This window comes from Heptranchias perlo, chromosome 24 (assembly GCF_035084215.1).
Source record: "Heptranchias perlo isolate sHepPer1 chromosome 24, sHepPer1.hap1, whole genome shotgun sequence".
NCBI lineage: Eukaryota > Metazoa > Chordata > Chondrichthyes > Hexanchiformes > Hexanchidae > Heptranchias > Heptranchias perlo.
This window is the reverse complement of record NC_090348.1, coordinates 50232322-50246762: the sequence shown is the minus strand read 5'-3', so window position 1 is coordinate 50246762 and position 14441 is coordinate 50232322. Positions and strand designations below refer to the sequence as shown.

Sequence of the window (14441 nt, the reverse complement as noted above, 5' to 3'; positions counted from 1 at the left end):
TGTAGACCTTATAACCCGGTATATTTAGTTCCCAATCCTGACCATCCTGCAGCCAAGTCTCAGTAATAACTATCATGTCATACCCTCCAATTTGAATTTGAACCTGTAGTTCATTTAATTTATTCCTTATACTCTGTGCATTTGTATACAGAACTCTTAGTTGGGCCACACACCCTAGCCTGACCTTCAGCTTTGATGCTGGGTTAATCGCCTTACGCCTTCTAGTTTTCACTTCATCTGTAGTGTCTAAAGTACACTTTCTTTCTGCTGCTCTACGCTTTTCCCTTTCACTTGTTCTTGAACAACTGTTTGTACTATTTGTATTGTAAATTTCCCCTGGGTCTTCCCCTCTCTTGCTGCTCTCAACTTTATTCCCTTCTGACTTCCCGCTCAGGTTCCCATCCCCCTGCCACTCTAGTTTAAACCTTCCACAACAGCACTAGCAAACACCCCTGCGAGGACATTGGTCCCGGTCCTGCTCGGGTGTAACCCATCCCGCTTGTACAGGTCCCACCTTCCCCAGAACCGGTCCCAATGTCCCAGGAATCTAAATCCCGCCTTCCTGCACCATCCCTGCAGCCACGCATTCATCCGGTCTATTTTCCAGTTCCTATACTCCAGTCTATCCACGTTTGATAAAGTGCCACATAATAGGCTTGTCAGTAAAATTGAAGCCCATGGAATAAAGGGGGCAGTGGCTGCATAGATAAGAAATTGGCTAAGTGACAGGAAACAGAGAGTAGTGGTGAACGGTTGTTTTTGGGACTGGAGGAAGGTATACAGTGGTGTTCCCCACGGGTCGGTACTAGGACCACTGATTTTTTTGATATATATTAACGGATTTGGGTGTACAGGGCACAATTTCAAAATCTGCAGATGACACAAAACTTGGAAGTGTAGTGAACAGTGAGGAGGATAGTGATAGATTTCAAAAGGATATGGACAGACTGGTGGAATGGATGGACACATGGCAGATGAAATTAAATGCAGAGAAATGTGAAGTGATACATTTTGGCAGGAAGAATCATAGAAAGGTTACAGCACGGAAGGAGGTAATTCGGCCCATCAAGTCCACGCTGGCTCTCTGCACGGGCAATCCAGCTGGTCCCACTCCCCCGCCCTATCCCCGTAGCCCTGCACCATTTTTCGTTTCAAGTACTAATCCAGTTCCCTTTTGAAGGCTGTGATTGAATCTGCCTCTACCACTCCCTCGGGCAGTGCATTCCAGATCCCAATCAGATCCCAAGGAACGATCATAACTACTCGCTGCGTAAAAAAGATTTTCCTCATGTCACCTTTGGTTCTTTTGCCAATCACCTTAAATCTATGCCCTCTGGTTCTTGACTCATCCGCCAATGGGAACAGTTTCTCTCTATCTACTCTTTCTAGACCCTTCATGATTTTGAATACCTCTATCAAATCTCCTCACAACCTTCTCTGTCCCAAGGAGAACAACCCCAGCTTCTCCAGTCTAGCCACGTAATTTAAGTCCCTAATCCCTGGAATCATTCTCGTAAATCTCCTCTGCACCCTCTCTAAGGCCTTCACATCCTTCCTGAAGTGCAGAACCCAGAACTGGACACAATACTCCAGTTGTGGTGGAACCAGTGTTTTATAAAGGTTCATCATGACTTCCTTGCTTTTGTACTCTATGCCTCTATTTATAAAGCCCAGAATCCAGTATGCTTTTTTAACCGCTTTCTCAACCTGCCCTGCCACCTTCAACGATTTGTGCACATATACCCCCAGATCCTGCTGTTCCTGTACCCCTTTAGAATTGTGCCCTCTAGTTTAGATTGTATCTCATTTTTCCTACCGAAATGCATCACCTCGCATTTTTCCGCATTAAAGTTCATCTGCCATGTGTCTGCCCAAGCCACCAATGTGTCTATATCCTCTTGAAGTCTATCGCTATCCTCCTCACTTTCACTACACTTCCAAGTTTTGCGTCATCTACAGATTTTGAAATTGTGCCCTGCACATCCAAGTCCAAGTCATTAATATAGATCAAAAAAGTAGTGGTCTCGGCACAGACCCCTGGGGAACACCACTGTACACCTCCCTCCAGTTCGAAAAACAACCGTTCACCACTACTCCGTTTCCTGTCAATTAGGCAATTCTGTATCCATGTTGCTACTGCCCCCTTTATTCCATGGGCCACAATCTTAATAGCAAACCTACCACGTGGCACTTTATCAAATGCTTTTTGAAAATCCATATACAGCACTTCGACCACATTGCCCTTATCGACCCTCTCTATTACCTCATCAAAAAACTCTATCAAGTTGGTTAAACACGATTTGCCTTTAACAAATTCGTGCTGGCTTCCCCTAATCAATCCACACTCATCCAAGAGACTGTTAATTCTGTCCCCCGGGTTATCGTTTCCCCATCACTGAGGTTAAACTGACTGGCCTATAGTTGCTGCATTTATCTTTGCACCCTTTTTTGAACAAGGATGTAACATTTGCAATTCTCCAGTCCTCTGGCACCACCCCCCATATCTAAGGATGTCTGGAACATTATGGCCAGTACCTCTGCAATTTCCCCCCTTACTTCCCTCAGCATCCTAGGGTGCATCTCAACCGCACCAGGTGATTTAAGTATTTTAAGTACAGCTAGCCTTTCTCGTACCTCTTCTTTCTCAATTTTTAGCCCATCCAGTATCTTAACTATATCTTCCTTTACTGAGACTCTGGCAGCATCTTCTTCCTTGGTAAAGACCGATGCAAAGTACTCATTTAATACCTCAGCCATGCCCACTGCCTCCATGAGTAGATCTCCTTTATGGTCCCTAATCAGCTCCACCCCTCCTCTTACTACCCGTTTACTGTTAATATTTCTGTAGAAGACTTTTGGATTCCCTTTTATGTTGGCTGCTAGTCTATTCTCATACTCTCTTTGCCCCTCTTATTTCCTTTTTCACTTCCCCTCTGAACTTTCTATATTCTGCCTGGTTCTCCCTTGTGTTCTCAACCTGAATCCTGTCATACGCCCCTTTTTTCCGCTTCATCTTACTCTCTATCTCCTTTGTCATCCAGGGAGTTCTGGCTTTAGTTGCCCTACCTTTCTCCCTCGTTGGAATGTACCTTGCCTACCCGAATCATCTCCTTTTTAAAGGCCGCCCACTGTTCAATTATAGTTTTGCCTGCCAATCTTTGATTCCAATTTACTCGGGCCAGATCTGTTCTCATCCCACTGAAATTGGCCCTCCTCCAATTGAGTATTTTCACTTTAGAGTGGTCAGACTCCTTTTCCATAGCTGTTCTAAACCTTATGATACTATGATCGCTGCTCCCTAAATGCTCTCCCACTGACACTTGCTCCACTTGGCCCGTCTCATTCCTTCGAACCAAATCCAGCAATGCCTCCTTCCTTGTTGGGCTGGAAACCTACTGGTCGAGAAAGTTATCCTGAACACATTTCAAAAATTCCTCCCCTTCTTTGCCTCTTATATTATTGTTATCCCAGTCTATATTAGGATAGTTGAAATCTCCTGTTATCACTACTCTATGGCTTTTGCACCTTCCCTGCAAATTTGCTCCTCTATATTCTTCCCACTAGTTGGTGGTCCATAGAATATACCCAGTAGTGCAATGGCACCTCTATTGTTCCTTAACTCTAACCAAATAGATTCTGTCCTTGACCCCTCCAGGACAGCCTCTCTCTCCAGCACTGCAATATTCTCCTTAATCAATACTGCCATCCCCCCCTCCTTTCTTTCCTTCCCGATCTTTTCTGAACACCTTGTATCCAGGAATATTTAGTACCCAATCCTGCCCTTTTTTGAGCCAGGTCTCCATTGAGGAAAGAAAAGGGTACAGAAGAACATAAGAAATAGGAGCAGGAGGAGGCCAATCGGCCACTCGGGCCTGCTCCGCCATTCAATAAGATCATGGCTGATCTAATCCTAACCTCAAATCTAAATTCATGTCCAATTTCCTGCCCGCTCCCCGTAACCCCTAATTCCCTTTACTTCTAGGAAACTGGCGATTTCTGTTTTAAATTTATTTAATGATGTAGCTTCCACAGCTTCCTGGGGCAGCACATTCCACAGACCTACTACCCTCTGAGTGAAGAAGTTTCTCCTCATCTCAGTTTTGAAAGGAGCAGCCCCTTATTCTAAGATTATGCCCCCTAGTTCTAGTTTCACCCATCCTTGGGAACATCCTTACCGCATCCACCCGATCAAGCCCCTTCACAATCTTATATGTTTCAATAAGATCGCCTCTCAGTCTTCTGAACTCCAATGAGTAGAGTCCCAATCTACTCAACCTCTCCTCATATGTCCGCCCCCTCATCTCCGGGATTAGCCGAGTGAACCTTCTTTGTACTGCCTCGAGAGCAAGTATGTCTTTTCTTAAGTATGGACACCAAAACTGTATGCAGTATTCCAGGTGCGGTCTCACCAATACCTTATATAACTGCAGCAATACCTCCCTGTTTTTATATTCTATCCCCCTAGCAATAAAAGCCAACATTCCGTTGGCCTTCTTGATCACCTGCTGCACCTGCATACTAACTTTTTGATTTTCTTGCACTAGGACCCCCAGATTCCTTTGTACTGCAGTACTTTCCAGTTTCACGCCATTAAGATAATAACTTGCTCTCTGATTTTTCCTGCCAAAGTGCATAACCTCACATTTTCCAATATTGTATTGCATCTGCCAAATCTCCGCCCACTCACCCAGCCTGTCTATATCCGCCTGTAGGTTTTTTATGTCCTCCTCACTCTCCACTTTCCCTCCCATCTTTGTATCATCTGCAAACTTTGATATGTTACACTCGGTCCCCTCCTCCAAATCATTAATATAGATTGTAAAGAGTTGGGGACCCAGCACCGACCCCTGTGGAACACCACTGGCTACTGGTTGCCAGTCTGAGAATAAACCATTTATCCCAACTCTCTGCTTCCTGTTAGATAACCAATCCTCCACCCATTCCAGAATATTACCCCCAATCCAGTGATTCTTTATCTTGAGCAATAATCTTTTATGTGGCACCTTGTCGAATGCCTTCTGGAAGTCTAAATACACTACATCCACTGGTTCCCCTTTATCCACCCTGTACGTTATGTCCTCAAAGAACTCAAGCAAATATGTCAGACATGACTTCCCCTTCGTAAAGCCATGTTGACTTTGTCCTATTAAATTATGTTTATCCAAATGTTCTGCGACTGTCTCCTTAATAATAGACTCCAAAATTTTACCCACCACAGATGTTAGGCTAACTGGTCTATAATTTCCAGCCTTCTGCCTACTACCCTTTTTAAATAAGGCTGTTACATTCGCAGTTTTCCAATCTGCCGGGACCTTTGCTGAGTCCAGAGAATTTTGGAAAATTATTACCAAAGCATCCACAATCCCTACTGCCACTTCCCTCAAGACCCTTGGATGTAAGCCATCCGGTCCAGGGGATTTATCCGCCTTGAGTCCCATTAATTTACTGAGTACCAATTCCTTAGTGATTTTAATCGTATTTAGCTCCTCCCCCCCCTACAGCCCCCTGTTTGTCCAGTGTTGGGATATTCTTAGTGTCCTCTACCGTAAAGACTGAAACAAAATATTTGTTCAGCATTTTTGCCATCTCCATGTTTCCCACCATTAATTTCCCGGTTTCATCCTCTGAGGGACCTACGTTTGCCTTAGCCACCCTTTTTCTTTTTATATAACTGTAGAAACTCCTGCTATCTGTTTTTATATTTTTTGCTGATTTATTTTCATAATCTATCTTCCCTTCCTTAATCAATCCTTTAGTTACTTTTTGCTGTCTTTTGAAGACTTCCCAATCTTCTATCCTCCCGCTAAGTTTGGCTACCTTACATGTCCTTGTTTTTAGTCGGATACTATCCTTAATTTCTTTACTTAGCCACGGATGGCTGTCATTTCTTTCACACCCTTTTTTCCTCAGTGGAATATATATTTTTTGAAAGTTGTAAAATAACTCCTTAAATGAACACCACTGCTCATGTACCGTCTTACCCTTTAATCTATTTTCCCAGTCCACTTTAATCAATTCCGCAGGAGGTGCAGGAAAAAGAGACCTGGGGGTATATGTGCGTTAAATCTTTGAAGGTGGCAGGGCAGGTTGAGAAAGCGGTTAAAAAGGATATGGGGTCCTGGGCTTTATACAGAGAGGCATAGAGTACAAAAGCAAGGAAGTTATGTTGAACCATTAGCAAACACTGGTTCAGCCACAGTTGGATTATTGTGTCCAGTTCTGGGCACCGCACTTTAGGAATGCTGTGAAGGCCTTAGAGAGGGTGCAGAAGAGATTTACTAAAATGATTCCAGGGATGAGGGACTTCAGTTGCGTGGATAGACTGGAGAAGCTGGGGTTGTTCTCCTTCAACCAGAGACGGTTAAGAGGAGATTTGATAGAAGGGTTCAAAATCATGAAGGGTTTAGATAAAGTAAGTAAAGAGAAACTGTTCCCATTGGCGGACGAGTCGAGAACCAGGGGACACAGATTTAAGGTGATTGGTAAAAGAACCAAAGGCGACATGAGGAAAAACTTTGTTACGCACAGAGTAGTTAGCAGAGGCATAGAATATAAGAGCAGGGAGGTTATGCTAGAACCGTATAAAACATTGGTTAGGCCACAGCTTGAGTACTGTATTATAGAATCATAGAAGTTACAACATGGAAACAGGCCCTTCGGCCCAACATGTCCATGTCGCCCAGTTTATACCACTAAGCTAGTCCCAATTGCCTGCACTTGGCCCATATCCCTCTGTACCCATCTTACCCATGTAACTGTCCAAATGCTTTTTAAAAGACAAAATTGTACCCGCCTCTACTACTGCCTCTGGCAGCTCGTTCCAGACACTCACCACCCTTTGAGTGAAAAAATTGCCCCTCTGGACCCTTTTGTATCTCTCCCCTCTCACCTTAAATCTGTGCCCCCTCGTTATAGACTCCCCTACCTTTGGGGAAAGATTTTGACTATCGACCTTATCGATGCCCCTCATTATTTTATAGACTTCAATAAGATCACCCCTTAACCTCCTACTCTTCAGGGAAAAAAGTCCCAGTCTGTCTAACCTCTCCCTGTAAGTCAAACCATCAAGTCCCGGTAGCATCCTAGTAAATCTTTTCTGCACTCTTTCTAGTTTAATAATATCCTTTCTATAATAGGGTGACCAGAACTGTACACAGTACTCCAAGTGTGGCCTCACCAATGCCCTGTACAACTTCAACAAGACATCCCAACTCCTGCATTCAATGTTCTGACCAATGAAACCAAGCATGCTGAATGCCTTCTTCACCACCCTATCCACCTGTGACTCCACTTTCAAGGAGCTATGAATCTGTACTCCCAGATCTCTTTGTTCTATAACTCTCCCCAATGCCCTACCATTAACGGAGTAGGTCCTGGCCCGATTCGATCTACCAAAATGCATCACCTCACATTTATCTAAATTAAACTCCATCTGCCATTCATCGGCCCACTGGCCCAATTTATCAAGATCCCGTTGCAATCCTAGATAACCTTCTTCACTGTCCACAATGCCACCAATCTTGGTGTCATCTGCAAACTTACTAACCATGCCTCCTAAATTCTCATCCAAATCATTAATATAAATAACAAATAACAGCGGACCCAGCACCGATCCCTGAGGCACACCGCTGGACACAGGCATCCAGTTTGAAAAACAACCCTCTACAACCACCCTCTGTCTTCTGTCGTCAAGCCAATTTTGTATCCAATTGGCTACCTCACCTTGGATCCCATGAGATTTAACCTTATGTAACAACCTACCATGCGGTACCTTGTCAAATGCTTTGCTGAAGTCCATGTAGACCACGTCTACTGCACAGCCCTCATCTATCTTCTTGGTTACCCCTTCAAAAAACTCAATCAAATTCGTGAGACATGATTTTCCTCTCACAAAACCATGCTGACTGTTCCTAATTAGTCCCTGCCTCTCCAAATGCCTGTAGAATCTGTCCCTCAGAATACCCTCTAACAACTTACCCACTACAGATGTCAGGCTCACTGGTCTGTAGTTCCCAGGCTTTTCCCTGCCGCCCTTCTTAAACAAAGGCACAACATTTGCTACCCTCCAATCTTCAGGCACCTCACCTGTAGCGGTGGATGATTCAAATATCTCTGCTAGGGGACCCGCAATTTCCTCCGTAACCTCCCATAACGTCCTGGGATACATTTCATCAGGTCCCGGAGATTTATCTACCTTGATGCGCGTTAAGACTTCCAGCACCTCCCTCTCTGTAATATGTACACTCCTCAAGACATCACTATTTATTTCCCCAAGTTCCCTAACATCCATGCCTTTCTCAACCGTAAATACCGATGTGAAATATTCATTCAGGATCTCACCCATCTCTTGTGGTTCCGCACATAGATGACCTTGTTGATCCTTAAGAGGCCCTACTCTCTCCCTAGTTACCCTTTTGCCCTTTATGTATTTGTAGAAGCTCTTTGGATTCACCTTTGCCTGATCTGCCAAAGCAATCTCATATCCCCTTTTTGCCCTCCTGATTTCTCTCTTAACTCTACTCCGGCAATCTCTATACTCTTCAAGGGATCCACTTGATCCCAGCTGCCTATGCATGTCATATGCCTCCTCCTTCTTTTTGACTAGTGCCTCAATCTCCCGAGTCATCCAAGGTTCCCTACTTCTACCAGCCTTGCCCTTCACTTTATAAGGAATGTGCTTACCCTGAACCCTGGTTAACACACTTTTGAAAGCCTCCCACTTACCAGACGTCCCTTTGCCTGCCAACAGACTCTCCCAATCAACTTCTGAAAGTTCCTGTCTAATACCATCAAAATTGGCCTTTCCCCAATTTAGAATTTTAACTTTTGGGCCAGACCTATCCTTCTCCATAGCTATCTTAAAACTAATGGAATTATGATCACTGGTCCCAAAGTGATCCCTCACTAACACTTCTGTCACCTGCCCTTCCTTATTTCCCAAGAGGAGGTCAAGTTTTGCCCCCTCTCTCGTCGGGCCATCCACATACTGAATGAGAAATTCCTCCTGAATACACTCAACAAATTTCTCTCCATCCAAGCCCCTAATGCTATGGCTGTCCCAGTCAATGTTGGGAAAGTAAAGTCCCCTACTATTACCACCCTATTTTTCTTGCAGCTGTCTGTAATCTCCTTACATATTTGCTCCTCAATTTCCCGTTGACTATTTGGGGGTCTGTAGTACAATCCTATCAAAGTGATCTCTCCCTTCTTATTTTTCAGTTCTACCCATATAGACTCAGTGGGCGAACCCTCGGATATATCCCCTCTCACTACTGCCGTGATGTTCTCCCTAATCAAGAACGCAACTCCCCCTCCTCTCTTCCCTCCTGCTCTATCTTTCCTATAGCATCTGTACCCTGGAACATTGAGCTGCCAGGCCTGCCCCTCCCTTAGCCATGTTTCAGTAATAGCTATAACATCCCAGTCCCATGTACCCATCCATGCCCTGAGTTCATCTGCCTTACCCATCAGACTGTGTACAGTTCTGGTCACCACATTACAGGAAAGGTGTGATTGCACTCGAGAGGGTACAGAGGAGATTTACAAAGATTTTTCAGGGCTGGAGAATTTTAGCTATGAGAAAAGATTGGATATGCTGGGGTTGTTTTCTTTGGAACAAAGGAGACTGAGGGGAGATTTAATTGAGGTATATAAAATTATGATGGGATCAGATAAAGTGGATAGGGAAGACCTATTTCCCTTAGCAGAGGGGTCAGTGACCAGAGGGCATAGATCTAAGGTAATTGGTAGAAGGATTAGAGGGGAGCTGAGGAGAAATGTTTTCATCCAGAGGGTGGTGGGGGTCTGGAACTCATTGCCTGAAAGTGTGGCAGAGGCAGAAACCTTCAACTCATTTAAAAAGTACTTGGTTGTGCACTTGAAGTGCCGTAACCTACAGGGCTATGGACCAAGTGCTGGAAAGTGGGATTAAGCTGGATAGCTCTTTATTGGCCGGCACGGACACAATGGGCCGAATGGTCTCCTTCTGTGCCGTAACTTTCTATGATTCTATGATCTGGAATGTGCTGCTTGAAAGGGTGAGGGAAGCAGATTCAATCGTGGCTTTCAAAAAGGGATTGGTTAAATACTTGAAGGGAAAAAATTTGCAGGGCTACGGGGAAAGAGCGGGGGAATGGAACTAACAGCATTGCTCTTACAAAGAGCTGGCACTGGCTCGATGAGCCAAATGGCCTCCTTCTGTGTGTAACCATTCTACGATTCTAAATTTGTATCCGTACCTGACTGGGATTATAAGCGAACTCACCTCCTGCAGACACTGTACATCCGATTGACTGTTGTTATTCGGAATGGCTCATTCTTTGACCTGGTCAGACTGTTACTGAGCGTTCCCAATCCCAGGCGCTGGTAGTCACGGCAACAAGCCCGCTCTACCATGTGGCTCATGGTTGATTTATCTGATGATCTAATGGTGGTGGAAAGCGTCAGTGTACTGTGCTCCATCTCCTCCGAAACTACAGAAAGGAAACAGAACGTCAGGAGATGTTGAGATCAGTGAGGAACCAGGATTGTAGCTTCTCACAGAGACACCTGGAGAATGGGCCAGGTAAGAAGCAGAAACGTGCAGGCTGCATGGTGCAGTGAGTTATACTGAAGTCCACTACCTGAAAGAATCAAGAGAAATGAGAATGAAGGAGGCCATTCGCCCATCATGGCTGCTCCACTCCAGAAACAGGGAGTGAATCTGAATGTGCCACTTATTTGTAGCTCCTAGTAGGTGAGCAGTATAACTGCCAGAGCCTAGAGCTCATCCTTCAACTATGGAATAGGATCAGAATGGAGAGTAGGGTGGGGAGTATTCAAAGTTAGAAAGGGACGAGCAATAAATAAATATTTCTCCAACAGGTCTGTAGAACTTTCACCTCGGAGTCACAAGGTTGGAGTGTTCAAGCGTCCAGGACTTGAGCTCATAATCCAGGCTGATACTGAGGGAGCGCTGCACTATCAGAGGGGCCAACTGTTGAATGAGGCGTTAAACAGAGGTCTGTCTGCCCTCTCAGGTGGACGGAAATTATCCCAAGGCACGACTGGAAAAAGAGTAGGGGAGTTCTCCCCGGTGTCCTGGCCAATATTCATCCCTCAGACAACACCACTAAAAACAGATTACCTGGTCTTTCATTCATTTGCTGTTTATCATAATATCATATGATACAGCACAAAAGGAGGCCATTCAGCCCATCATGCTTCTGGCGGCTCTTTTATAGAGCTATCCAATTAGTCCCACTCCCCTGCTCTTTCCACATAGCCCTGTAATTTTCTTCCCTCAAGTATTTATCCAATTCCCTTTTGAAAGTTATTATTGAATCTGCTTCCACCGCCCTTTCAGGCAGCGCATTCCAGATCAGAACAACTCACTGCATAAGAAAATGTTTCCTCATCTCGCCTCTGGTTCTTCTGCCGATCACCTTAAATCTGTGTCCTCTGATTACCGACCCGTCTGCCACTGGAAACAGTTTCTCATTATTTACTCTATCAAAACTGTTCATGATTTTGAAAACTTCTATCAAATCTCCCCTTAACCTTCTCTGCTCTAAGGTGAACAATCCCAGTTTCTCCACATAACTGAAGTCCCTCATCCCTGGTACCATTCTAGTCAATCTTTTCTGCACCCTCTGAAAGGCCTTCACATCCTTCCTAAAGTGTGGTGCCCAGAATTGAACACAATACTCCAGCTGAGGTCTAACCAGTGTTTTATAAAGGTTTAGCATGACTTCCTTGCTTTTGAACTCTATGCCTCCATTAATAAAGCCCAGGATCTCATATGCTTTGTTAACAGCCTTTCAACTTGCCCTGCCACCTTCAAGGATTCTCTGTTCCTCTATCCCCTTTAAAATTTTTCCATTTAGTTTATATTGCCTCTCCTCATTCTTCCTACCAAAATGTATCACTTCACACTTCTCTGCGTTAAATATTATCTGCCATGTGTCTGCCCATTTCACCAATCTGCATATCTTTCTGAAGTCTGTTACTATCCTCCACATTGTTTACCACATTTCTGAGTTTCATGTCATCTGTAAACTTTGAAATTATTCCCTCTATACCCAAGTCCAGGTCATTAATATATATCAAAAAGAGCAGTGGTCCTAATACTGACCCCTGGGGAACAGCACTGTATACTTCCCTCCAGTCTGAAAAACAACTGTTCATCGCTACTCTCTGCTTTCTGTCCCTTAGCTAATTTTGTATCCACTGTTGCTGCCACTGTTCCTTTTATCTGATGGGCTTCAATTTTGCTTACAAGTCTATTATGTAGTACTTTATCAAATGCCTTTTGAAAGTTCGTGTACACAACATCAACCCACTCAGCTACTTCATCAAAGAACTCAATCAAGTTAGTCAAACATGATTTTTCTTTAACAAACCCGTACTTTTCTAAGTGCCAATTTATTTTGTCCCGGATTATTGTCTCTAAAAGTTTCACCACTCCTGATGATAGGCTGACTGGCCTGTAATTGCCAGGTTTATCCCTCTCCCCTTTTTTGAACAGGGGTGTAACATTTGCAATCCTCCTGTCCTCCGGCACCGTCCCCATTATCTAAGGAGGATTGGGAGATTGTGGCCAGAGCCTCCACAATTTCCACCCTTACTTCCTTCAGTAACCGAGGATGCATCTCATCTGAACTGGGTGGCTTTTCTACTTTGATTACTGCCATCCTTTTAAGTGCCTCCTCTTTATCTATTTTATCCTATGCAATATCGCTACTACCTCCTCCTTTACTGCTACCTTTGCTCCTTTATGAGGCTCCTTAAAACCTATCTCACCTGTCCTAATACCTCCTTATGTGACTCGGTGTCAAATTTTGTTTGATAATCGCTCCTGTGAAGCGTCTTGGGACATTTTACTATGTTAAAGGCACTATATAAATGCAAGTTGTTGTTGTTGTACAATGGCAGCCTCTTCTCTAATGAAGACATGTGCGTAGTATTCATTTAGTACCTCTGCCTCCACAAGAAGATCTCCCTTTTGGTCTCTAATCAACCCTACCCTTCCACAATTTATATGTTTATAAAAGACTTTTGGGTTTCGTTTTATATTAGCCGCTAATCTACACTCTTTTTGCCCCTCTTACCCCGGTATCCTGGTCAATATTTATCCCTTAACCAACATCACTCAAACAGATTATCTGCTTATTTATTTCAGTTGCTGCTTGTGGGATCTTGCTGTGTGTAAATTGGCTGCCATGTTTGCCTACGTAACAGTCACTGTACTTCAAAGGTAACCCACTGCTTCTAGTGTGGTCTGGGACATGCTGAGCATGTGATAAAGAAAATAACTTGCATTTATATAGTGCCTTTCACATCGCAGAATGTCCCAAAGCGCTCTACAGCCAACAAAGTATTTTTGAAGTGTAGTCACTGTTGTTACATGGGCAAATGAAGCAGCCAATTAGCACTCAGCAAGATTCCACAAACAGCAATTGAAATAAATAAGCAGATAATCTGTTCTGGTGTTGTTGGTTGAGGGATAAATATTGACCAGGACACCGGGAGAACTCCCCTACTACTCTTCGAAATAGTGCCATGGGATCTTTTACGTTCACCTGAGGGGGCAGATGGCGACTCGGTTTAATGTCTCAACTGAAAGATGGCACCTCCGATCGTGCAGCATTCCCTCAGTACTGCCCTTCTGACAGTGGAACATTCCCTCAGAACTGCCCTTCCGACAGTGCAGCACTCCCTTAGTACTGACCCTCCGACAGTGCAGCACTCCCTCAGTACTGACCCTCCGACAGTGCAGCGCTCCCTCAGTACTGACCCTCCAACAGTGCAGCACTCCCTCAGTACTGACCCTCCGACAGTGCAGCACTCCCTCAGTACTGACCCTCCAACAATGCAGCACTCCCTCAGTACTGACCCTCCAACAGTGCAGCGCTCCCTCAGTACTGACCCTCCAACAATGCAGCACTCCCTCAGTACTGACCCTCCAACAGTGCAGCACTCCCTCAGTACTGACCCTCCAACAGTGCAGCACTCCCTCAGTACTGACCCTCCAACAGTGCAGCACTCCCTCAGTACTGACCCTCCAACAGTGCAGCACTCCCTCAGTACTGACCCTCCAACAGTGCAGCACTCCCTCAGTACTGACCCTCCGACAGTGCAGCACTCCCTCAGTACTGACCCTCCAACAGTGCAGCACTCCCTCAGTACTGACCCTCCGACAGTGCAGCACTCCCTCAGTACTGACCCTCCAACAGTGCAGCACTCCCTCAGTACTGACCCTCCAACAGTGCAGCACTCCCTCAGTACTGACCCTCCGACAGTGCAGCGCTCCCTCAGTACTGACCCTCCGACAGTGCAGCGCTCCCTCAGTACTGACCCTCCGACAGTGCAGCACTCCCTCAGTACTGACCCTCCGACAGTGCAGCACTCCCTCAGTACTGACCCTCCGACAGTGCAGCACTCCCTCAGTACTGCACTGCAGT

The 14441-nt window shown here is 44.9% G+C and overlaps 1 protein-coding gene across 1 annotated transcript in view; it reads right to left on the bottom strand.

Moving 5' to 3' along the window:
• The window catches only part of sbf1 (SET binding factor 1), a 359704-nt gene that overhangs the window by 83489 nt on the left and 261774 nt on the right, over window positions 1-14441 (bottom strand). Inside the window, exon 26 of the mRNA XM_068005308.1 lies at window positions 10265-10472. Within this exon, the coding sequence (XP_067861409.1) occupies window positions 10265-10472 (208 nt within the window). The remainder of the gene's footprint in view (window positions 1-10264; window positions 10473-14441) is intronic.